This window comes from Polistes fuscatus, unplaced genomic scaffold (genome assembly GCF_010416935.1).
Source record: "Polistes fuscatus isolate 324 unplaced genomic scaffold, CU_Pfus_HIC Scaffold6, whole genome shotgun sequence".
Taxonomy (NCBI): Eukaryota; Metazoa; Arthropoda; class Insecta; order Hymenoptera; family Vespidae; genus Polistes; species Polistes fuscatus.
The window spans coordinates 6,883,481-6,906,409 of NW_025113140.1; the positions used below are offsets into that span (position 1 = coordinate 6,883,481).

Below are 22,929 nucleotides of genomic sequence, written 5' to 3' on the forward strand. Positions count from 1 at the left end.
GCACGCGCGCACGGTAGACGCCACGCGCCACACCATACTATCTATATCGTAACTTATCGTATCGTATCATCCCATCCCATCCCACCCCACCTCGTCCCGTCCCGTCCCGTCCCGTCCCATCCCATCCCATTTCCACTAAACCTTCATAAAAAATTAAATATTCATCATCAGAATTTCCGAATAATTGCAAAAATTACAAAACTCGCGTTGCGTCATTTAAAAGAGCAATTATTATATCGCGATAGAAATCATTGACACGATACTATTTATCGATCCGGAATGTGTAGATTAAGTAATTTTTTTACTTTTATTTTTTTGATATATATATATATATATAGATAGATATATATGTATATATATGTATCTATGTATATTAAATGCCATTAGCTTTTTATTAGCACCATATTGAGCATTATTCATTCTCGAACAGTTAAGAAATTTTAAATATAAACGCATATAAGTAAATAGTGCTGATTCGTAAAGAGCAGTTTCGTCTTACTAAACAAGATATTTGATGGCACAACGCTTATTCGTACATGTATTATACAATAAAGCATTATTCGTGTACATTTTAAATGTAATGGCCATTTCCTTTATGATTATATCACAAAATTTCAATTTATATTCGTTAATTTAAAATATGCAAGTAAAAATAATATAATTCCAACTATATATCTCTCTGTGTGTCCATATCGTTCGTAACAAAGATCGTTGCTACTTTATTAAATATTCACGCGGTTGTGCATAAAGTAGTAACACAGATCGAGCTTCTACTTCAACAAATACAAGAATACCAGAATATGAGAAAGACATGTTTCGACAAACATATTTGCCTCGATAAAAAAGCATCTCATTAAAAGGAAATATGCTTGCGGTGACCCTTAATTCCCAATAAATTCGAAAGAAGGCGTAAAACTTTTAAAAATGTTAAAAGTTTGGATCGTTAGTATTTGACTGTCATGAAATGCTTTGCACAAGCGTACTATTCGTTCGTACTAGAGCTGCGATTAGCTTAATGATTCAGCCACGGCGCCTCTTCTCCTATACTTTCAATCTCTTCTTCTCTTTACTTAAATATAAAAATACATAGCCAGTCTATACATAGAGCGTGCAAAGTGGCACAGTGAACTGATTTACCAAACGTCCTGGATGGTTAACTACCACTTTCAGTAATTGTTGGTGGTTCTACTTCATCGTGACTCTTATTTGTTTTATTACTTGACACAGAAAGACCTGAGATTTTTGGCAGCAAATTATTTGCATTATCACTGTTGGATGTCGTAGCATTGCACACAGAATTATCAAAGTGCTGTAAACAGGAAAATTCTGGACCAGGCAGCAACAAAGTAGTCTGTGTAGGAAGATTGGTTAACGATACCATTCCTGGCATCATCATTTGCTTATTAAAACAACTCCTCAATGCTTCTTCAATTAAATTGGCTATTTTGTCGCGATCATTCTGTAAAATTGTTCATTCTTTTTCAATCGGTTCGGTCTTCATTTTATTTCCTTATAAAAACTTGATAAATGCATACCTCGTTAATAAATCCAAAGTGTACAAGTTCCTGTGCAAGGATTAATGAAGTATCTGATTGAGTCACAGGGCACGTCAGTTGCCTATTCATTTTATCATCCATTCGTAATAATATTGTCATCTATAAAGTATAAAGAAATATTTATTAACGTATGCGTAGATAAAAGAAGACGTATTTTTCATTACTTACAAGTAATTCACAACTTTCTTCTCTAGGTTTAACATTACACATCATATTAACTACTCTTCGCGATTCCACATCTACTGGTTCCGGTGTTACAGACTTAACAGATTCTGTTACTTCTGGAGATATAGCTCTGGGTCGAGCAGGTGGAGGCAATTTTGCCATAAATGCAGTTAAAGGATATATTCCATATCTGACAATATACATCATTTTAAAATAGAAACAACAAGCATATTACATTACATTTGTAGAAGTGTAATGATAAAATCTTACTTTACATCTTCAACAAATTTTTCTAGCTTTTCGGTAACAGGTATGTCACTTAAGCGAATTTGTTGTACCGATCGACCCTGGTATTTTATTTCTGCGACTACTGTATCTGGACCATACAACCTTTGCAAAACTTCATCCGTTATCGTTTCTGAAATATTTGCTATAAGCAAAAAAGTATTATAAATAAAAGAGTTTTACATTTAATGCTTAAGTTTAATATTAGAAAAAACGAACTTGAAGGATACAATGCATCCAACATGTACGTTTACCTATACGATCAAATAAAGAAGGAGACTGTTAAGCTTACTGGCCGAGTTGACCAAGGCATGCGCTGCTAGGAGCTTTAAAGAATGTACTTCGAACAAAACCGGATGGAATAATAGTTCTCTTGCGCTTGGCCTACACAGAGGATCCACTTCGAGACACTTGCGTATAAAATCTTTCTGTTGACTATCGTCTAAAGATTCGATTGTTTTTCTGATGTTTTCATCTGTAACGATTGTTCCACTATCACCATTCCCTTGAATTTCAAGTGCAGCCATTTCTAATGCGCACATTCCAAAAGAATAAATATCGATAGCGGGTGTCACAGAATCTAGAAAAAGATTAAATACCTCATAATACATAGAAAACACGATAAACTTTGTTGTTAATAACACATCAATATTTGAAAAATAAACTTACTTCCATATTCAGGGGCAACAAAATGCATATTCTTCATGTTAGCTCTACAAGTCTTGACATGATGATGAATTGCATCAGGTGCAACTGAAATTATAAAAACATCATCTTCAACTTTAAAATGTCTATAAAATAAATATAACGAAAATAGGGTAATGTTGAAATTTTCAATGAGTAATGAGTTAAAACTATAAGGCAGCTTTTAAACAGAACCTGTTATTACATTTATAATTACATAATTACCTTTTTTATCGCCATAATATATAAACAACAAAAAACGATACACTTGCCTATTCTACTTTCTGTTCTGTTTGCTTGCTGCCCATTTAATAAAAAAAAACGCTTGATTGAAATTACCTTTAGAAAAATTGTGTATATAATAGAAAACTGCCCTAAGAGTAACTTGAGCCCTCATATAATTCATTATTTTTCGCATATATATACAATAAATAAAGGTGCTTCTACAAGAGAGGAGCAATTTTTTAATATTTTAGAAGATTGAAAAAGTATGAAGACTTTTAACAATGAATAACATGTTATATGTTTTCATAATACATTTTAAACCACTTATATATTCAAAGAGCCACTTTCATTGAACAAGACTAAATTAAAATGAAAAAAAGAAGATCAAAGGGATTATAAAATTAAGAAATATAAAAATATGACAAGAGAGAGAGGGAGAGAGAGAGAGAATATGTGTGTCGCATAATCGCATGGGAGCAAATAGGAATTTTGTCCTCTTCTGCTATATGTGCTTAATAACTGAAAGAATGAAGAAAATAGTGCAATAAGGTGGCATTAACATAATAAATTAAACATTGCACATTTAGTGAAACTACTTATATTAATAACATAGAAATAATAAAGTTTACCTCTCCATGCCTACATTACTTAGCTGGCAATAGTCGTTGATAATCTGCCAAATCTTTTATCTTCAAATTGTCCACCACGATAACATACACTGATCGAAGAATGTGGATGCTGATGCATATATCCTCTGGGTGGATAAAAGTATAATTGTACCTCCCCTCTCTCGAAGGCTTTGCTGTGTTTTTTTCATTATCTAGATTAGCCTATTTGCTACAATTAAAAATGAGGACTCAAGTTACTTCTAATATGAAAAGAAGTTTAAACACAATCTTTCTAATGGACTCATCTTACTACAATAATATACAATTATCAAAAATGTACAGATTACCAAACCATTCATATCCGTTATGTGACTACTCGGATCTAAACACGGTACAACAAAAATATTTGAGAGTATATATACTGTATGTATTGTATATAACAATACTATTTTTTAACCAAGTTTAACCCCATATAGCCACAATTAATATTTCTATTTGATATCCTAATCATTACAATAATACATGATGTTTATGTACAACATAATTACAATACATAAATGTGTTTCAGTCATCTCTTCTCAAAATGTTGCATAACAAATATTGTTTAACAAAAAATTTATTCTATTATTTTTCATCTTATTTCTTAATCTGCATTTGATCGTTATTAATTCACGATTTCATTTTTTTTCTACATATATACTAAATTATGCATATAACACTTTGCTAATGTAAGAAAATTGAATAAAGAAAGGGAGAGAGAAAGAGAGAGAGAGAGAGAGAGAGAGAGAGAGAAAGAAGAGAGAGATTACTAATCTTAGAAAATCAAGTCATCAATTATCGTATAAAAATATTAAAACAAAAATAGTAAAATGTATACACTCCTGCACAAATTTATACGCAACATACACAAATAAAATTTCAATTACTGTTTCATAGTATATATATTGATGAGATGATTATAAATTTAATCCATGATAAATGCTGTAAATTTACATGCTATATAAAATAGAAAAGGAAAGTTAATTCTTCTGCTATTGTGTTTCAATATTGAAGCACCATTCCTCTGTTATGCACATAAGTACTAAGTGTATATGGTGTACTTATGAAATATTTAAATAGATACAAATGACTTGATGCTTAATATACAAATGCTTCACACCAATCTTTGCTTCGGAACGTTATTATTATGAAGGTATAATGTATTAAGATATATCTAGATATATTTTGTAATACCTGAATTAGAATCATTATATATTTCTCTATATAGTACCTACCTGAACCAATTTTTACAAGTCCATTATGTTGGATAAATATAGTATCGCATGTAAGATTCCCATGAATAATAGGAGGAGAACAGGAATGCAGATAACTAAAACATTTTATATGGTAAATATATTTAAAAAAAAAAAATATTTATATATATATATTTTATTTACCTTAATGCGGAAAGTATTTGCGTACACCATCGTTTCCATGCTTGGAGAGGCAATTTTTTTACATTACGTTTGGTTCTTTTTAGGAACTGTTTCAAGGATCCAGATGACATATATTCTGTTATAAATATAACCTGTGTAAAATAGATACAAAACAATATTATATATACGCGTGAACAGATGCAAAACAATAAAAAATATACTTGGCACATTTCATAACTTACTCGTGGTTTGTCATTATGGGTATCCGTCCAGTACCTATGGAATTTGACAATATTAGGGTGCTCCAATTGAGTGAGATTCTCAAAGACAAGTTGTATCTTTTCTTCTTGTGCTTTGAAGTTTTTTCTTTCCGAAAATTGTACCTCATTCCATACCACTTCTACACCTTCCTCTGTATCCATTGCTAAATAAGCACAGTCAATTCCTGGAACATCTTGTTGCTCTACCTACACAGAAATAATCCAATTATTTAAGACAATGTTGCATTGTTTAAAAGGAAAAATATATTGTAACAATATATCATTATATAACTTTTTTTATACTATAATATTTTATTCTTACAAACTTTTGTTAACTCTCATAGAAAAACAAGTCAAATAATTTAAGTACAAATATTATATAATCCATCTCGTATACCTATACTATTTTACTCGTCTTGTTAATTATAAAAGGAAAGCGAACTTAATTTACTTTTATTATTATTATTATTAAACATAGTCATAAAACATATCTCAATAAAGTATATTAATAAAAATACATTATATTATCATAGCAGGTAGATGTTATGTTCTTTAACAGGGGACTAAATTTAGACATGTGCTATAACACATTATTGTAATCATCCATTTAAAGCTCACTTGAATTACTAATACTATTACTACTACTACTGGGACAATTTCATGACAATGTGCCATTATATAGATATGACTTTGTCAAGGCCACAGAAAAAATAAAACTGCTCAAAATAATATGCAAATAATATAGAATAAAAAGCAAATGCCAATATTAAACTATTAATGTTAATTATATTTATTTACCTCCATTTCTGTTGTTTCGTTTTCGCTACCTCTAGTTGTACCAAAGCTGGTTCCTTCAGTTGATGATGGTTTAGAACCTACATATACCTAAAATAAAAACCTATATTTATTTACTTAATATATAATAATTCTTATATACAATAATGTACTTACTTTATTCAGGGTAATGATTTAATAATATTTATTTGATTATACTTTTATGTCAAACTAATATATATTTGCTTATAAAAGTAATAAAAATTAGATTGTCATTGATTCTTAACTAACATATCTTTTCTTCATCGATAAAAATTTGGATATTCATACTTATTTTAAACCAGGCATTTGAAAATAAGAATTACAAACATGAAAATTATAGAATAGAATCTATTAGCCAAACCTAGTAAATGTATTTTTAGTAAAAAACAACTATCTGTTGGTAAAAGATATATACATATATCGTATGCGTGTGTGCCAAAATTTGAAATCGGATTTAATCTGAATTTAGGATATCGTACAAATAAATTCCTAAAGATATTTGTAATAGGAAATAATCTATTATTAACTTATATGTATAAAAATATATATGCAAATACTATTCTCTAACAAACTCAATCATTCCAATAAAATTAGTTTTAATAATGCTTTACAATTGTATATTTTATATCGGACATCTCTGTCTTGATTTATATTTAAAAATCTAACAAATCTTAAAATAAGTAATATCGTAGTAATGATAGTACTTGATAAGTGACAATGATATTATGGGAAATAAGTTATTATATACCAATAAGTAAAACAGAAATTTATGGCAATGCAAATGTAGGATACGAAAGAAAAAGAATGTAATTTTTATACGCTCTCTTATATATCTTTCTATGCTATATTAAAGATAAGTTACATTTTACATTAGATAAATTGAAATATGTACCATGAATATCCTACTGTCAGCAAAACAGTAGGATAGAAAGACATCGTATCAGATGACGTGCTTGCCTATTCCTTTACCTCGTTATGACTTATCAAAACCACAGCGTTATTCTTTCCTTGTAAATGCACAATGACTTGGGCAAATGAAATAAGTAACAAGAAAGAGGTGTAGCATGCGGCATCCTAAAGAAGTGCACTTAATTCCTCTATTATGAGTATCGAAGAGAAATATTATTCCAAACATACCTCCTCCCGGCGTTTGAGCCACCGCCCACAGGGGCTCTCTTCCAGGATCTCGCTTTCATCCTCGGAATCCTCACCACTTTCTCGCGGTGACTTATGATCTGGGTCCGTGCTGGAGCGACTCCCGGGCATCACACACGCAATTAGTAAAAGGAGTAGGACCGAACACAACGTAACACGGCCAAACTCATTGGTAGTTTGAGGAATCTTCAGTCTTTAAGATTTGTAGGCCTAGTCGTCGTCGTCGTCGTCGTCGGTCTCGTCCTTACCCTTGTCTTCGTTTCCGTCTTTGTCGTCGTCGTCTTCGTCGTCGTCGTCGTCGTCGTTGTCGTGGTCGTGGTCGTGGTCGTTGTCGTCGTCGTCGTCGTCGTCGTCGTCGTCGTCGTTGTTATCCTAAACGGTTTTGTCGTTTTCGTAACCGTTGGTAAATATTAACGTTAAAAATATTAAGAAAAATAAGAGTCAGGAAATAGGCGCGCACGCACAGAAGTAGCACTCGTTGTGACACATGCAGAAACAGCCAGTCGTCTAAGAAGTCGAGTTCCGATATTTCTGATCTTACGCTGTTCCCTCAGCGGATTAATGCTTTTCAGTATCCCTCAGTTCTTCAACGGTCCGCTGTACATCGCGCCAGTTGCTAACGAATCTCACTGTCAAAATAAAACCTCTGTTATGAACGAAATAACTGCGACATGACACACACTTGAGTACTCATTTTCGTTCTGTCTTCGGTCACGTTCGCCCAGTATGGCGATCGCCGTATCGTGCGCCGCACCCCTTTCGCCGCGACTCTACTGCCACCAACCAACCTTTACGATCCCTAAGTTTCCATTTTTGACCGGGAAAATTGTGCGTAATTTAGAATATTTACCCTACATTTGCCAACTTTTCGTACATATTTTCCATTTTCCTTACGTTTTCCTTACTACTATCTAGATTTTAACCACAACACATGTATATTCTCTCTTTATATAATATATCATATTAAATATAAATAAAAATGTATAAACATTTTTTTTTTTATATTTTTGTGACGTTCAACCATAGAATAAAAAGCAAAAATCTTTATTGTCGTGTGTCAAATACGGGAACTAAAATATCTTGACCATTAATATAATGTGATTTATATCCCTATTTAGCCAATCAAAGCAGAATAGCTTTAGGACGATCCTTAATGCTATGTTGTAAACGGTGTCTATAACTGTATTGTATGAAAGTAGTATTGTGTTGCAGAAATATGGTTAATTCGAAATCGTTAGGTGACAAATGATTGTCAATTCCGACCGAAATTTAGTCAAGGATACAAAATATCCTTCCAAATTTTTAATATCATGGAACAGTAATATTTTCGTTATCTAAAATGAAAACCGACGAGGATGAGTTAACCGTACTACAGGGAATTCCAGTAATGTCAAAGATGTCGGGTGCTACCGAAAAACATAACCTAAAAGTAAGACGAAGAAACGTCACCGACACCGTTATTAAAGATCATGACAAAGATCTAAATTTCACAAGCGAACGTATTCCACTTGTATTATTGTCAGACTCGACCGAAGCTTGGTACGATGGTATACCAAGATTACCTGATCTAATGGATTTAACAACATCCGGTAAACAGAACGGAGTGCTCGGTCAAGACAGTGATTCCATTATGGATAATTCTTGTGATAGTGTTGAAGGATTGACGAATTTAGAACGTATGAAGATAAGTGTTATACGAGGTACTATCACGAAGCCGGATTTATCATTGGGAGACTTTAAACTACTTGGATCCAGTAACGGAGGATTTATCACTGGTACTCGTTCTTAATAATCCTCTATTATTGTCAACAAGGAACCCTTATTCCACTCTTAACAGGAGAAAGCATATACTTGACACATTAGTAGTCGGTTTCATTATTTCGATTTGCTACTTCTATCTTCTAATATTTTTACTGCACTTCTATACATTTATGGTGCAAGAAAGAAAACATTGTAATTAGTCAATGCATTAAGATATTAAATCATGCAATAAAATAATCACTATTTGAATTATTCGAACTTTAGAAACAATGTCTGTATATGTAAAATATTGGTTCCTTCTTGAAAATAATCCTATATCTTATAATTAAGTTGCGAAATTATAAAGATGATCTGTAGATGGAATACGAAGGGTGCTTTGGCCAAAAATCCTAAGATTATCCAAGGAAAAAATAATACCCGTAGATGAACTAGAAACAATATATACTAAAATTCCTAATGAAGTTTATCAGCAAATACTAAAAGATGTAGCACGAAGCGGAAGCCATATTTCTCCAACTGCGACAGAAGAAGAAACTGAACATTTCCAGAACCAATTAACGCAGATTATTTGTTGGGTTCTTCACAAACATCCCGAATTAAAGTTAGTATTAATGTTTGGAAGGTTTAAAGAAACAACAAGATGTGATCATATATGACTGTGTGACATTTTCTAATCAAATATTAATGAAAGTATAATAAAATAAAATAATGCATACTTAGTTACTACCAAGGCTATAATGACGTAGCTGCAACTATTTTACTTGTTATGGGTCTACAAGAAGGTTTATATGTACTTGAAAGTATTTCCGTGGAGTTCCTTGAAAGATTTATGGAAAAAACAATGGAAAAAGTCAATCAAGAACTGTTTTACATATTTGCATTACTAGAACGCGTTCATCCCACTCTTCTCGAACATTTAGAAAAGTTAGTTGCATAGATTTTCAAATATACATGTCCTACATATTGCGTATTAAAATATATTCATTGATTTCAGTGTAGAATTGTTTCCTCATTTTGCACTAGCTGAATATACAACATGGTATGCGCACAAATATGCAGAAAACAGGAAATTATTACATAGATTATATGATTATTTTCTTAGCAGTCCACCTTTAATGCCCCTCTATCTAAGTTCCGTTATTGTAGCGCATCGGGCTACAGAAATATTTAATACTACACCTGATATGGGACATACTCATAAAGTTTTATGTACGGTAAGTACGAATGTTGTCTGTTCAAGTATAATTAATCTTTTGGAAGAAGAATAATGAACTGTTTAGTTGGCACAATAGTAATAGCAATTACGTGATTTTAGCTGCCCAATGATTTGCCTTTTGAAACGCTTCTTATTGATGCAAAGAATTTATATCATCAATATCCCCCCGAATCAATCAATAAAGATGTCAAAGATTATGATTCCAAAAGACGTTGCAAGGAACAAGAATGGAAAACAAAAGCAGAAGCAAGTCGTCAGGAAAGAGAAAGACAACGTCGACTTAAAATTGTTAAAGCTACTCCAAGAATACCTTATCGAATTAGAAGTTACAAAACTATAACCGTTGTAACAATTTTAGCCCTCGGATTGTATGCATTTTTGAAATCTACGTCAGGTCTGAACTGACATTAAATGTATCTTTCCTGCCTAAAATTAAAATTTATATACATGATTTATAAATGAAAATTACTAATTCCATAGTAGATAATAATTGGTGTGAAATATTGAATATTGGTAAAGCTTGAGCAAAAATGCCTCGTAAAAGAAAAACAGAAAAGGATTCAAGTTGAAAGCATTCCTAAGCTGCCTTTATGCTGTGTTCTTTGAAGGCGCTGACCAGAACTTTCTATGCACATACCATAAAAGTCATTTGTAGATAGGTGCCTTTAGAAAATGGCAACAAAATTCTTTTTAAAACAAACAAGAATTAATTGTTAAGAAATAATGAACATACAAGCATGCAATAAAATGTATAGAAGTTAAATGAGATTGGTTGGTGAATGTATATATGCATATTGCGTGTATTTATTTGTCATATAGATTGTTTGCTTGTTGTTGTATAAGAATTGTATATAAACATACACATACATCCAAAATATAAAAGAAAATACTATATGTGAAATCATATATAAAAACATTAGTATGATATAATATAACGAACATTAATAAACATTTTTATTTTTCTAATATTATTATTCATTATACTTTTTTCTCTCTCTCATATTTATTTTTCTATCATTTTCATAATTTGTAATCATCAATCGATTCCATTAATTGATCTAAAATCACATGAATAATTGCTTTGGATGTATTGTAAAAGAGATCGAGTGTAAATTGAAATCTGTGATGTATATAATGTATCGATAAAGAGAATATGTTTCTATGACCTATTGTTTTGATCACTTTTAATCTCGAAATTATACTATAATAATTAATAAGAATATTTCTTTTTGTGTATGTATTGAAAATTGATCTTTCCTACCGTTTAATGTACAACTAATTGTTGTTTTTTATAAACTTATTCAATATTAAAATTAAAAAATATAAAAAATAAGGAAACTTACAAAATAGATATAAATAGATTACTTCTGTAAATGAATAAATGGTAGCACATGGATATGGCAAGATTTAGCAGATGTTTACTGTTCATTCGTTAAACAACTCTAATAAATTGAGACTTCTAGAGAGTAAAACTAATACCTGAGATAAATTCTTAAAAGTAAATATTTCTATTAATTCTTTATATATATATATTTTTTTATATTATTTGTTATATTTAAAAATATAGTTGCCAAAGATGCACGAGCCATAAATATTCTATGAAGAATGTGTTTAAAGAGTTAACTTTTTTTGGTATGAAAATATGTTACATTAATTGGATATAAATAATTATTCAATCGAATTATTCAATTATTGCTAGTTGTTCGCATATCTTTTGGCAGCTATTAGCAAATGTGATGTGATTTTTATTTATAACTTTTCAACATTCAATTCATAAATGTTAATAAAGTTGTTATTTCCACTTTGTCAAACTGCTAAAGCTACCTTAATATATTCCAAAATATCCGGGTGTCTAAGAATGGTCATATGATTTATTCCGGGAAAGGCTTTGTAATAGATCTTTTGTTTTTGCTTCATTTGCCAATGAAGGCAACCTTCCAAACTTCGTAAGTTAACTGTACCATCGCCATCTCCAGAAATTAATTGAGGATGTCCATCAATCGACATACCTGGTTTATAGTACAACCTGCAAATAAAATTTTAATATTATCGATATTTTTACGGTATGCTTTAGTTATAAATTATATAAATTTTATGAATACCTCTCCAAAGTGTCTATGTGTGTTCCATATAAACAATGGACTTCTACGCCTGGTGGAGTAAAGTTTAATTGATATTTTTCATTATCCTTGCGAAATTCCCATCCATTGGGAACATTTATTTCTCTAGAAAATATATTGATAATATTTTATTAAGGAATATTGTTATTTTCACTGAAATCGTCCTAAATACATTATAACAATGAACGCATTTTACATGAGAAAATCTTGAAGATTAGCAAGCGTATAGTTTTTAGTTTCCGTTTCTACCAAAACTTCGTTTTCTTTCCAAAATAATTTAGAAGGTAAAAGCCAACCCAAACTTGGACTTGTAATTTGTTCATCTTTGAGGACATTTTCCCGGAGTAAATATGCACCCAAATCATCACCTAGAGAAATATTTATTACGACCGTATTAAATTTATGCTTGGAACAAGTTTTATGCATAAATATTATGCAATGTTTTTATGAGAATACGAAACTACTCTACTACCTATAGCAAATACTTTGATCGCTTTAACAGATCCTCCCCACACGCCTGCTAAAGTGATTAAAGAATTGATATATTTATTTTTCCATGCCTGAGTTTGTTTTTGTAAAAATATTAGAGACATGGGTGCACCCATACTATGAGCTATTAATGTTACTGGTATATTCTTATTCATGGAATACGTTTCTTCTATCAATAATTTTAATTTAACAAAATATTCTTCATTTTCATCTGGAAAAAGAAATCTTCACTTTAATAGAGTAAGAAAAAAGAATAGAAATATGAAAAAATAATAAAAAAAAATATAATTACTTACTGGGTCCTTTTCTGAAGTCATAGGGAGCTCCACGTAAAGAAATATTTCTAATATATCCTAAATCATTGACTAGCGTATTCCCAATATCTTTAAAATATGCTCCAGGAGAAGCTTTACTTGGATCCAAATATTCGACAACAAAGGGATCTCCCCAGCCTGGTATTCGAATATCCACTCCATCTGGATTTTTCGTAGTTCTTGTTTCATTGTCATATATCAATCTCATATTGTCGATCTACAATAATAAATTTTATCAAATAATTTGTTCTTAATTTCAATAGAGTACAGAGTAATATTAAGATATTACGTACCCAACAATCTATAATTACTGGTACGAGTAATTCCAAGTTTAACCAGATATTAAAATATTCTTTAGAAACTTTCTCGCAAAGATAATGCACAGCAAATGTTTTATTAAGTTTAGCTTCAACTTGACTGCCTCCATCTCCAGGAACTAAGTAAAATAATAAATAATGGTAATTATTCTTTATTATGTTTCAAAAACTTTGAAATGACTTTTCATAGAAAGAAATGAAGTGCGTGCAGGAAAGGTAAATGATACTAATCTTTGATAAAAAAAACAAAGGAATAAAAATATTTACTTAAGATAACAGGGGATTTGCCTCGTTCTATAAAATTCCAAAGCTCGACGAGTTGCAGGAATGAAAAAAAAACACCGAACAGAAAAACAAGACTCGATCGCATTGTTTGATAAGAGTGCAGTTGATTAGAAGTAAATTTATTAATATAAATTTCACCACTTTTGTTGTCACATTGACGTAAACTATTCGGACGAGAGATATTCACACACTGACTTGCAGCTAGAAATACGACTAAAAGCTAGCGAGCGCTTCACAAATATCGTTCTTTTGTAAACGTTTCGAACAGCTTGTTTGTTAGCCTTGCATAGCTATACGTTATTTTTGTTTAAATTTGTTCATCTTTGTCCAACTTTGTATAAGATATGAGTAGACATAAACACTAATTTCATAAGTTGCGTGCTCGATATCAGCTGATAGCATGTACACAATCTGATTCAGTTGCATTAGTAGCTCCGAAAAAGTGCATCATGGCGGTGGGGGAAAAACAGCAAGGTTACTAAAAGCGTAATTATTTCCTTTTTCGTTAAAATTATTCTTCGCTATGCTTCAAATAAAAGGTAATAGTCAACGGAGGAAATAATTGTGCAATTTATTATCACAAAATATAACTAGTTTCATTATTGTGACAAAATTATGCTCTATCATTGACAATTCTTTATTTTAGTCGATAATAAGTATCGATATTGGAAAATTTTGTTTACTGCTATCGAAACACACATAAATACGTGTAGAAAAATTATATAAGTAACTCGTAATAATTAGTTAAAAAAAAAATAGCAAAACAAATCGCTTGCATAACGTTATAGTTATGTACGCATGTATAACATACATATTAAAAAATATATATACATATGTATGATTTACGTATGTATGTATATGTTCTGTTCCACCTATCGATGCGTGTTGGTGCATTCGAATCGATTAAAAAGATAAATAAATAAATGTAAAAAGTTAGTGATCATTAGATACGCTAAGAATTGTGAGTGCCTTTTTAATAGTAGGTATGCTGCAGGTCTAACAAGTAGATGTTTGGCTATTGTTCGACTCTTTCTCCTGCATAGTACTGAAATAAACATTTATATTGTAGTTTGATCAATGAGATTACATAGCGGTCGTCGTGGTATTCCTCCAAAACAATAGTAAAGCGTCGCTTGTACGTTACGCGTGAAAAGATCGAACTAAATCTTTGTGTGGAACTGTCAAGAAAAATAGTTGGGTTACGTCAGGCATCGTCGATCGTTTCAGTGATATTTATATTTCATAATTAACCAAGAATGGCAGACGTCAAGCAAGAACATAATAAAACCGACGATGTTGATGCTTATGGAATGGGCAATAGTGCCGATCCAAAAAATATGCAAGAATTAACGCAATATGTAAGTTTATCTTTCAAATCTCTGAACTTTAGAATGACTAAACGATGATCGGCAAAATGTAGACATTCTTCTTTTTAGGTCCAGACTTTGCTGCAAAATATGCAAGACAAATTTCAATCGATATCTGATCAAATCACCGGAAGAAATATCCTTTTATAAATCGTCTTTGTATATTTCTTTTCCTTTTTCACGATGTAACCTCACTAACTTTCTACGAAAAGTGCACACGTATCGCAGATTAACGCGCCATATTCAAATTTCGAAATTCTCTGATAATACTTTAGCGTTTCTGTTTTTTTATGTGTCATAAAATAAACACTTTAAAACATTAAGTATGCGTCACAGTATTGACGAGTGAAAAATATTTGTCATAATATGTTATTTTTTTGTTTGAACGTTTGTAATCTAATCTTTTATATTTCTTTATAAGATATCCTTAATGAGACTTACTAGATGAAATGGGAAATAGGATAGACGATTTGGAGAAAAATATAGCAGATCTCATGACGCAAGCTGGAGTTGAAGGAGGTGAAAAATAATATGCTATGCATTTATACAAAAAATGAAGAGACATTTTTCGTCACAAAATAATATCATTTACATAATTATCAAATTATATATATATTTATTTATATTCATTTGTTTCAATACGAATAAACTTGCACTTTCTTTTTAAGCGGATGAATTTTAATAACGTACGTTAGTACTGCTACGATAATTCGTACGGCCAATTGTCAGGCAAATTCTTTCATATGTTTTCCTTTTAAAACTTAATATAATAAATATTAAATCTAAGTTTATATATATATATTAGAATGTTATTCGCCATTATGAACATCTATACAGCTACCACATAGCAAAAAAAAACATAAACTATTAATTAAGCAAAATTTAGTGCTTCTTAACAACGTTTGAAGATAGTATATATTTTAACGGGGATGTCAAGGATTTTTGGTATGCAGGAAGGGAGGGTACTGCCTTGAGTATAATTTTTTTTCGTATCTTATTTTTTGAATTCTTTAGTATTTGTATCTAAAAAAAGTACGTAAAAACAATTAGAAAAATGAGTCTAAGCTTACATAGATTTGTGTCTAGTTCTCACTGGTGGTTTTTCTTGAAACGATTCGGAATCCGTTTCTTCCGAGCTGTCTCCATATTCTTCCACTTGTATGGATTCGGAAGAATTGGTGAAACCGGTTTTCAGCGAGTCCTTCATAAATGAAATTAATTATTTACAAGGACTAATGTAATCTCGAAGAACTTTTATTTACGTACCGCTAGTTCTGTCGTTCGATCGCGAGGAGACTTTTGCGGAATCATAGGAGAGGATGTAAATCGACTGGCCAAATTTGAAAGTGAATAAGCTTGTCGAAAAGACGTTCTTCGAACAGTATCCAATCTTGTAATAGAATCTGGTACGCGCATAGTTTCTCGAAATTCCTGAAATATTGTATTTCATTTTTGTATATACGAAAAGAAAGATTTTTTCACATAAAGAACAAAAGCGATCGTAAAAATATACATTTGTGTATAAATGTATAAGCGATAATTGCTAACAATGTTACCCCATTCATATCTCCTCGAGCACTTTGAAAGTCCTGTGCAGGAGAAACGTGAAACAATATCGCTAGTATATATTCGAGAATAATCAAATCTACAAATATTCGTTAATCTTACTTCAAGATCTTTAGTCTCGTCTATGTCAGCAATGTCCTGATACGCCTTAGTAAGAAGTTCAATAGCTTTCGTATGAAAACTCATTTCGATCGTAACAAAATCCAATAATATGTTCTTAAGATCGTGTAATTTTCGTCGTTCGAAAGAATCGATTTGTTCTTCCAAACCTTTAATCACCCTGGAAACCTCGACAGCTGCTTTCATCAATTCCGATTCCGCTTGTGACTAATAACGTTTCTAAGGATTTTAACATCGGATCGATACATTTAAAAGGAAATAGCACGGATTAGAAAAAGGATACGATCATCTGTCGATTTCTTGGATTTTTTTCTCTAATTCTATCCAGTTGTTTTCTTTTTGTAAGTTCCTTATCGCGTGCTGCGAAAGTATTCTTAACGTCATCGCGCGCGTGTTTGCAAATCGTTGCATACTGAGATAATGGTGCTACTACTTTTGCATCTAGCCTTTGAACTTGAGCATCCCTAAGAAAAATTATCTTCTTTCATTGTTTCGAGTCTTGAAACATTATTAATATAAGATTAGATAGTACGAAATAATATACCTGTAATCACCTATAGCGGATAATGTTGCGGACAAATTTAGAAGGCCGTGATTTAACGATCGATTTATTAATTCTGATTCGGCATAAGTATGGATCGTTTTTGCAACTTCGTCGTTTTTGTCTCGCAATCTAAAATAAAGTTTGTATATATATAGTTTACACGTGTAATAATGATAAGGTGGCGTGACACAAAGCACGAGTAAAATAATCGATATCTTTTAATGCTTTTACATAAGTATATACGAACCTTGCTGCTTTTCTGATAAACGCCGCGAATATCGCACATAATTCGGAGAAATGTTTTTCAACGCCTGCTATTCGATCGTTCACGAATTTTGCTTCCTGTTCGCTATCGAATTATAGAAAATAATTATATGAGTATGTTGTTAAGATCGACAGAAATGTGCGAAAAAAAATGTTGAAAAAAGTAAAAAATGAAGAAGAAAATTGTACCAAATGCTACTTTGAGATCTTGCGCGCAACATTTTTCTTCAAATGCACTTTGAACTACCTTCGAAACGTCTTGTTTTTAGGTAATTCTTCGACGCTACGTAAAATACTTATTTCATTCGTCCGTATGCAGTTAGTGACAGTTGTTTACTGACAGGTGATACATTCTAGCAGCTGTGTTCGCGCCACTCTTCTACGCTACCTTCGATCTAACTACATAAAATATTTATATGCTTTGTTCTATTTCTTTTTCCACTGTTATATGTTTTTATATAACTATACTTTCTAATAAAAATACATAAACAACATTTATTTTCTAACGAGTGTTATTTTCAAAATAACAATATACATAATCACGCGTTGAATATATATACATCGCCATAATATTATGGATATCAACTTTTTTTCCTTATTACAGCGAATGAATGTCCTGCGCCAGTTCCAATTAAGATTCCTTCTGAATTTGATGGTAATGAAACGGGTTTTGGTAATAGAACATCGTTAATGTCCCCGGTTCCACAATTTCCGTGCTCGTTCCAACCCCAGCACAATACAGTTTTTTCATCTGTATAAAATATCGAAGTCAATTTTATATCAAATAAAATTGTATATATTTTTAACTACCGGTAAGAGCTATATTATGCTGTGAACCAATTGAAAGTTGATGTATTTTAGGTATATTTTCTATTAGATCTGCCTTCCAAGGTATATTTCTTTCTTTCCCTAATTGACCATAGGTATTTCTGCCCCAAGCAAAGAGTTTATTATCTGCAACAACATGAAGAATAAAAACTAAGTGTCAATGCGATTTTTATGCTTAATCAATCTTGTTCGGCTGCTAAATAATAGATACCAGTCAGAATAATTGTATGCGTCCATCCTGTATGCATCTCAATTGCCAAATTAAAATGTACACTAGTTAATTTTGTTGGTGAAGAAACAGTTGAAAAAAGTTCATTATCAATACCCAATTGTCCATAATTATTTGCACCAAAGACATATATTTCTGCTTTATCTGTGGCTACCACAGTATGATGTTGCCCGCATGAAACATCCGTTACATTTTTCAATTCTGAAACTTTTAATATAATTTCATTCTATTACTCTGTTTTACTGTTTTATGAACATCATCATTGATATTAAAGTTGAAAGTTTATCTTACTAAGAGTAAAAGGATAAAAGTTATGTTTGCTTCTCTTGTCTATATTATCATTTGAATCATTTTTAAGACCTAATTGTCCTTTGCCAGCTGCACCACATACAAAGATTCGATGGTCTTGGGTTATTACAGCAGTGTGTCTTAAACCCATTGCAACTCGCTTAATTTTTTCGCAAGGCATCGTTTCAATAGGTTCATAAGAATGACGGAGCGTAAAAGGATCTATTCCTAATTGTCCAAAATTATTTGAACCCCACATATATAATTTGCCTTGATTTGTCAATGCTGCGGAAGAATCCCATCCACAAGCGATATCAATAATGATTTCATTTTCTAATATTCCCCGTATTCTCTCGAAATTTAATTTATCTTCCTTTTCAGGTTGACCTAATTGTCCTTTGTTATTCCATCCGCAGGAATAAACGTGTCCATTTTTATTTAAAATCAACGAATGCCCAGCACCGCCAACGATCTTTCTAATATCCTCTGCTTTAAAAGAATACGATGATAAATCGATTTCTTGTGGAAGGATACATTGTTCCGATTTCATACCATGTCCTAATTGTCCGTGAGAATTAGCACCCTAAAAGAAAAAGAAATTAATTACAATGTAAAAATGCTTTTTGGAGTTTTCATTACGTTTTCTTAACATTCAACATTCAAATTTACCGCGTAGAGGACACTATGCGCGCACGAACATGTGTATTTTACAAGATGTACAATACAAAATTTGAAAAAATATAATTAATTATAAAGGTTGATATATTATATGAGATTTTAATAATATCCTACTAAGTATATTTATAAATACCACTCAACATATTTAATGTAGCTCATTTTTTATCTTATTTGGTGATCTCAGAATCAACCTCTCTTATTGTATGTACATCTACCTATACATACACATACATATATACATACATCATACTTTGCTCTGTCCTTCTTGAAACAGGTATATAATTTGATATTTAATTTAAAAATAAATAATTTATTTACCCACGACAGCAGATGATACGTTGTCATTATTGGAGAAGTGTTTGCTATGATATAATTGTAGGTTGATTTTTCATTATCTCCAAATCTAACATTTGAATTATTCTTAAATTATACTTGAAAGAACAAATGAGTAATCATTTCATTCATTCGAAACACGTGAAATCAATTAATCATATTCGGTACAACCATAGATCTTGTATACTTATAGATCGGCTCTGTAGAATTTTTAAATTCCGTTACGAGAGAGTCCAGCGTGGAAGTGAAAAATATCTGCCTGTTGAGGTTACGTTGACTAACGTTAAAAGATCATCATCTATTGCAATATTAAAAGTGTTCTTTACTAACGCACTATGACGTAAGTACTATTATTTATTATATCCTCATAATCTTTTGCAAATTTGTAAAATAATGTGCTATAATATATATTATCATCATACACTTATCTTGTAACATATGTTCAGTATGTCAGATTATTGATTTTTATTTATATTTTTCAAAATATATAAAATATTTTATTAATAAAATGCACTTTTTTACAGATCCAAAGTCACTTTTAAAATAACTTTAACTTCGGATCCCAAACTACCATTTAAAGTGTAAGTAATGTTACGTATTGTAATTGCTTATATTCAGAAGAGCGATAACGAGGAGACAAATTTACAATTACTACCAATATGTCAGAATCCCATTTTTCTCAAATATTGCATGTATTTGACATATTTATTGAGTTATTGGTAAATCCGCTTATAAGTACACATGTCACAAAAGAAACTGTAATTAAAACTTTTGAATGTGCTGCATTTGTTGAAGCAACAGTAACTAAAGCGTATAATGAAAAAAAGGAAGATGTATTGGAAAATTATCTTCGTCAACATTGGCTTAAAGAAAAAAGAACTAGAATATATAAGTGCAGTGATCTAAAGTGTGCTTGTGATAAATTATTAGAAATATACATGAAAGACATTTCCATTCCTACCGCAATTGTTGATGACTTTTTGAAATTGTACGTTCAATCTTTTGGAATAGATAGATTTAATACATTTTTACTGTCTACACTCAGGAGTTCTATGTGCACAAATATTATATTAGAATCTTTAGAAGATTTAGATTTGTCCATGTCTAAAGTAGAAGATGAAGCTTTGATTATGTCATGGGAGCACGATATTGAGAATGGTCAGCAGATTAAGGTTTCAGAGAAAATAACTAAAATATTGGAAGATGGTCATCTTTCCAGGATTATCTCTCTTATTATAAATTTACATAATGAAAACAAAGTAAAAATGTTATTTATAAAATGTTTGGCACGTAAAGTCATTGAAAATGATGTAACGTTTTGTTTGGCTTTATTAGATATCGAAGAGAAATTTTTTCTACGGCTTTTAAATGAAAGTCATGAATTTTGTATCAATCTTGTTGACGCAATATTTTACTTTGGACGAAATATGTCACATGTAAATAATGAATGGATATTAAATTCAACATTTAATTATAATAATTTACTTAAAATTATATATCAATTATTAAATGGTCCCAATGTTGTTCGAGAAATGGTATATAATAGACTACAGCTGGCTAAGATGCAAACAAATAATGCAATATGGTATAGCATTGAAAAAGATATCTCACAACAATGATGCGTACAAGTAATATGTATTACTTAGATATAATAGTAAATATTAATTTACAAGAAATGTCTCTGGGTTTTATAATATATTCTCGTACAATTATATTTACTCTTAATTGTACATTATTAATAAAATGTACAAAATAAAAGTGTGTATTTAATTTGTACATTGCAAGTATTCGATCTAACCAACATCTTACAATTACTCTGTATTATAGAGCTATATTTACGCTTCCAGACTGAGTGTACCAGAAACTGCACCATTTACTGCTGTATTGAAATATGCTGCTGAAGAGTTTAAAGTAACAGCAGCGACATCAGCTATTATAACTGATGATGGAATTGGTATTAATCCGCAACAAACTGCAGGCAAGTATTTAAAAAGAACAATGAAATTTTCCAATGGGATGCGCCTTCTGATTATAAATTTGTAATTATAGGTAACGTGTTTCTTAAACATGGATCTGAACTAAGATTGATTCCTAGAGACCGAGTTGGCGAAACTAGATGATTTATAACATCGAATCGTAATTGCGCTTCATTTTTCATATAAAAATTTAAATAATAATATATTGAAATTCATTTTAATATATGATATCTATATGAAAGTATATACAATGTTGGTAACAATAAGTTTTACACGCATATAAGCATAAATATGCAATAATGAAAACATTCCAACATACCATTCTTTTTAAGAATATAAGCCAACCTATATATCAAGAATTATAATGTTGTATTATATATTCTTGGTAAAATAAGAAGATATAAATTAAATTAAATGCTGATCATTATTTCAAATGTAATTAACGGTTATAAAAATTCTATGAGATTTTAATTGTATTAATGTAAATATAAAAATTTTGCAATTAAAATGCAGAGAGGTCAGCATTGTTTAAATATTAGTTAATTATACCACAGTAATAAATATACATTATAAATAAATGTAAAATAATTGAAAGTATTAATTATTTAAGTTTAAGAATAAAAACGGAAAAAGTTGACACGTTTACAGATCAAAATATGAAAGAAAAATGATTCTATATCTTTTAAAATCAACTACGAGTTCGTTTATATTTACATTTTTTGGTAAGAGACATAGCGGGTTATAGGTTCGAGATGTAAACACGTACGAGCATGCGGTCGACTTTAAATATTACCAGTGTTGTTTTTCAATGCTCATTTCTATTTCGACTAGTAAGGATCGTTGTTCTCTCTTTCAAGTATATATTCGAATTAAATAATTAATTAAATTATGTGTGTGTGTGTGCATTATTTACAATGCATAATTACAATATATAAATTGAAAGCTCCCGCCACATGTATATATCTACCACTTGCTATTACTCACGTCAAAAGATAAATAATTATTAAATTGTATTTAAATTTATTTATCATACATTTTGTACGTAAATATTCTGAAAAATTAATA

At 30.8% G+C, this 22,929-nt stretch overlaps 7 protein-coding genes across 16 annotated transcripts; 4 read left to right on the forward strand and 3 right to left on the reverse strand.

Annotated features, from left to right (window-relative positions):
* Window positions 1-1,065: 1,065 nt before the first annotated feature.
* On the reverse strand, window positions 1,066-7,788 carry LOC122523531 (nuclear receptor-binding protein homolog). Its single transcript, XM_043645340.1, has 11 exons — window positions 7,152-7,788; window positions 5,997-6,083; window positions 5,181-5,405; window positions 4,960-5,090; window positions 4,798-4,892; window positions 2,676-2,759; window positions 2,299-2,586; window positions 1,992-2,151; window positions 1,725-1,911; window positions 1,536-1,655; window positions 1,066-1,459 (listed from the first exon to the last, which is right to left on the reverse strand). Exons 1-11 carry the CDS (start codon window positions 7,278-7,280, stop codon window positions 1,154-1,156), a joined length of 1,812 nt encoding a protein of 603 aa, XP_043501275.1. The 5' UTR covers window positions 7,281-7,788; the 3' UTR covers window positions 1,066-1,153.
* Window positions 7,789-8,177: 389 nt separating this feature from the next.
* LOC122523533 (TBC1 domain family member 20) lies at window positions 8,178-10,905 on the forward strand. Its single transcript, XM_043645343.1, has 5 exons — window positions 8,178-8,944; window positions 9,288-9,531; window positions 9,651-9,854; window positions 9,925-10,144; window positions 10,246-10,905. Exons 1-5 carry the CDS (start codon window positions 8,509-8,511, stop codon window positions 10,549-10,551), a joined length of 1,410 nt encoding a protein of 469 aa, XP_043501278.1. The 5' UTR covers window positions 8,178-8,508; the 3' UTR covers window positions 10,552-10,905.
* Window positions 10,906-11,542: 637 nt separating this feature from the next.
* Window positions 11,543-17,937, reverse strand: LOC122523536 (phospholipase A2 group XV-like). Of its 5 annotated transcripts, XM_043645350.1 has the most exons (9): window positions 17,722-17,934; window positions 17,516-17,617; window positions 17,269-17,397; window positions 17,008-17,188; window positions 16,707-16,931; window positions 16,595-16,627; window positions 16,305-16,469; window positions 16,109-16,239; window positions 13,395-13,505 (listed from the first exon to the last, which is right to left on the reverse strand). In XM_043645350.1, exons 1-9 carry the CDS (start codon window positions 17,751-17,753, stop codon window positions 13,478-13,480), a joined length of 1,026 nt encoding a protein of 341 aa, XP_043501285.1. In that variant the 5' UTR covers window positions 17,754-17,934; the 3' UTR covers window positions 13,395-13,477. The 5 variants fall into 5 exon arrangements, with proteins under 5 accessions (XP_043501281.1, XP_043501285.1, XP_043501282.1 ...); XM_043645347.1 differs by having other exon boundaries at window positions 16,587-16,931; window positions 17,722-17,937; XM_043645349.1 differs by having other exon boundaries at window positions 13,417-13,505; window positions 16,595-16,931; window positions 17,722-17,936.
* Window positions 14,059-15,633, forward strand: LOC122523541 (heat shock factor-binding protein 1). 6 transcript variants are annotated; one of them, XM_043645360.1, is made up of 4 exons: window positions 14,059-14,145; window positions 14,741-15,029; window positions 15,108-15,174; window positions 15,480-15,633. In XM_043645360.1, exons 2-4 carry the CDS (start codon window positions 14,928-14,930, stop codon window positions 15,566-15,568), a joined length of 258 nt encoding a protein of 85 aa, XP_043501295.1. In that variant the 5' UTR covers window positions 14,059-14,145; window positions 14,741-14,927; the 3' UTR covers window positions 15,569-15,633. The 6 variants fall into 6 exon arrangements, with proteins under 6 accessions (XP_043501295.1, XP_043501294.1, XP_043501290.1 ...); XM_043645359.1 differs by having other exon boundaries at window positions 14,069-14,157; XM_043645355.1 differs by having other exon boundaries at window positions 14,112-14,210; window positions 15,480-15,616.
* Window positions 17,938-18,018: 81 nt separating the features above from the next.
* Window positions 18,019-19,955, reverse strand: LOC122523538 (secretion-regulating guanine nucleotide exchange factor-like). The gene is made up of 5 exons (XM_043645351.1): window positions 19,874-19,955; window positions 18,881-19,460; window positions 18,572-18,796; window positions 18,343-18,486; window positions 18,019-18,283 (listed from the first exon to the last, which is right to left on the reverse strand). The coding sequence occupies exons 1-5, from the start codon at window positions 19,898-19,900 to the stop codon at window positions 18,114-18,116; spliced, it is 1,146 nt and encodes a 381-aa protein (XP_043501286.1). The 5' UTR covers window positions 19,901-19,955; the 3' UTR covers window positions 18,019-18,113.
* A 181-nt stretch (window positions 19,956-20,136) lies between these two features.
* LOC122523540 (ubiquitin-fold modifier 1) lies at window positions 20,137-22,385 on the forward strand. The gene is made up of 4 exons (XM_043645353.1): window positions 20,137-20,228; window positions 20,413-20,469; window positions 21,736-21,866; window positions 21,938-22,385. Exons 1-4 carry the CDS (start codon window positions 20,224-20,226, stop codon window positions 22,006-22,008), a joined length of 264 nt encoding a protein of 87 aa, XP_043501288.1. The 5' UTR covers window positions 20,137-20,223; the 3' UTR covers window positions 22,009-22,385.
* LOC122523539 lies at window positions 20,479-21,729 on the forward strand. Its single transcript, XM_043645352.1, has one exon. It carries the CDS (start codon window positions 20,548-20,550, stop codon window positions 21,505-21,507), a length of 960 nt encoding a protein of 319 aa, XP_043501287.1. The 5' UTR covers window positions 20,479-20,547; the 3' UTR covers window positions 21,508-21,729.
* Window positions 22,386-22,929: the final 544 nt, after the last annotated feature.

Excerpts from the sequence above, each read along its gene's own strand:
- LOC122523531 (XM_043645340.1), bottom strand. The coding sequence starts at position 7,280 with ATGCCCGGGAGTCGCTCCAGCACGGACCCAGATCATAAGTCACCGCGA. Across the intron at positions 6,084-7,151 it reads GGCTCAAACGCCGGGAGGAG|GTATATGTAGGTTCTAAACC; the intron begins GTATGTTTGGAA and ends TTTTTATTTTAG. Across the intron at positions 4,893-4,959 it reads CAAATACTTTCCGCATTAAG|TTATCTGCATTCCTGTTCTC; the intron begins GTAAATAAAATA and ends AAAATGTTTTAG.
- LOC122523533 (XM_043645343.1), top strand. The coding sequence starts at position 8,509 with ATGAAAACCGACGAGGATGAGTTAACCGTACTACAGGGAATTCCAGTA. Across the intron at positions 9,532-9,650 it reads CACAAACATCCCGAATTAAA|TTACTACCAAGGCTATAATG; the intron begins GTTAGTATTAAT and ends ATGCATACTTAG. Across the intron at positions 9,855-9,924 it reads CTTCTCGAACATTTAGAAAA|TGTAGAATTGTTTCCTCATT; the intron begins GTTAGTTGCATA and ends CATTGATTTCAG.
- LOC122523536 (XM_043645346.1), bottom strand. The coding sequence starts at position 13,756 with ATGCGATCGAGTCTTGTTTTTCTGTTCGGTGTTTTTTTTTCATTCCTG. Across the intron at positions 12,635-12,738 it reads GATCAAAGTATTTGCTATAG|GTGATGATTTGGGTGCATAT; the intron begins GTAGTAGAGTAG and ends ATATTTCTCTAG. Across the intron at positions 12,173-12,248 it reads CACATAGACACTTTGGAGAG|GTTGTACTATAAACCAGGTA; the intron begins GTATTCATAAAA and ends TTTTATTTGCAG.
- LOC122523541 (XM_043645360.1), top strand. The coding sequence starts at position 14,928 with ATGGCAGACGTCAAGCAAGAACATAATAAAACCGACGATGTTGATGCT. Across the intron at positions 15,030-15,107 it reads TGCAAGAATTAACGCAATAT|GTCCAGACTTTGCTGCAAAA; the intron begins GTAAGTTTATCT and ends TCTTCTTTTTAG. Across the intron at positions 15,175-15,479 it reads TGATCAAATCACCGGAAGAA|TAGATGAAATGGGAAATAGG; the intron begins ATATCCTTTTAT and ends AATGAGACTTAC.
- LOC122523538 (XM_043645351.1), bottom strand. The coding sequence starts at position 19,900 with ATGACAACGTATCATCTGCTGTCGTGG. Across the intron at positions 18,797-18,880 it reads CTTTTATCCTTTTACTCTTA|TTTCAGAATTGAAAAATGTA; the intron begins GTAAGATAAACT and ends TTATATTAAAAG. Across the intron at positions 18,487-18,571 it reads GCATACAATTATTCTGACTG|ATAATAAACTCTTTGCTTGG; the intron begins GTATCTATTATT and ends ATGTTGTTGCAG.
- LOC122523540 (XM_043645353.1), top strand. Across the intron at positions 20,470-21,735 it reads CCCAAACTACCATTTAAAGT|ACTGAGTGTACCAGAAACTG; the intron begins GTAAGTAATGTT and ends TTACGCTTCCAG. Across the intron at positions 21,867-21,937 it reads TAATCCGCAACAAACTGCAG|GTAACGTGTTTCTTAAACAT; the intron begins GCAAGTATTTAA and ends TTGTAATTATAG.
- LOC122523539 (XM_043645352.1), top strand. The coding sequence starts at position 20,548 with ATGTCAGAATCCCATTTTTCTCAAATATTGCATGTATTTGACATATTT.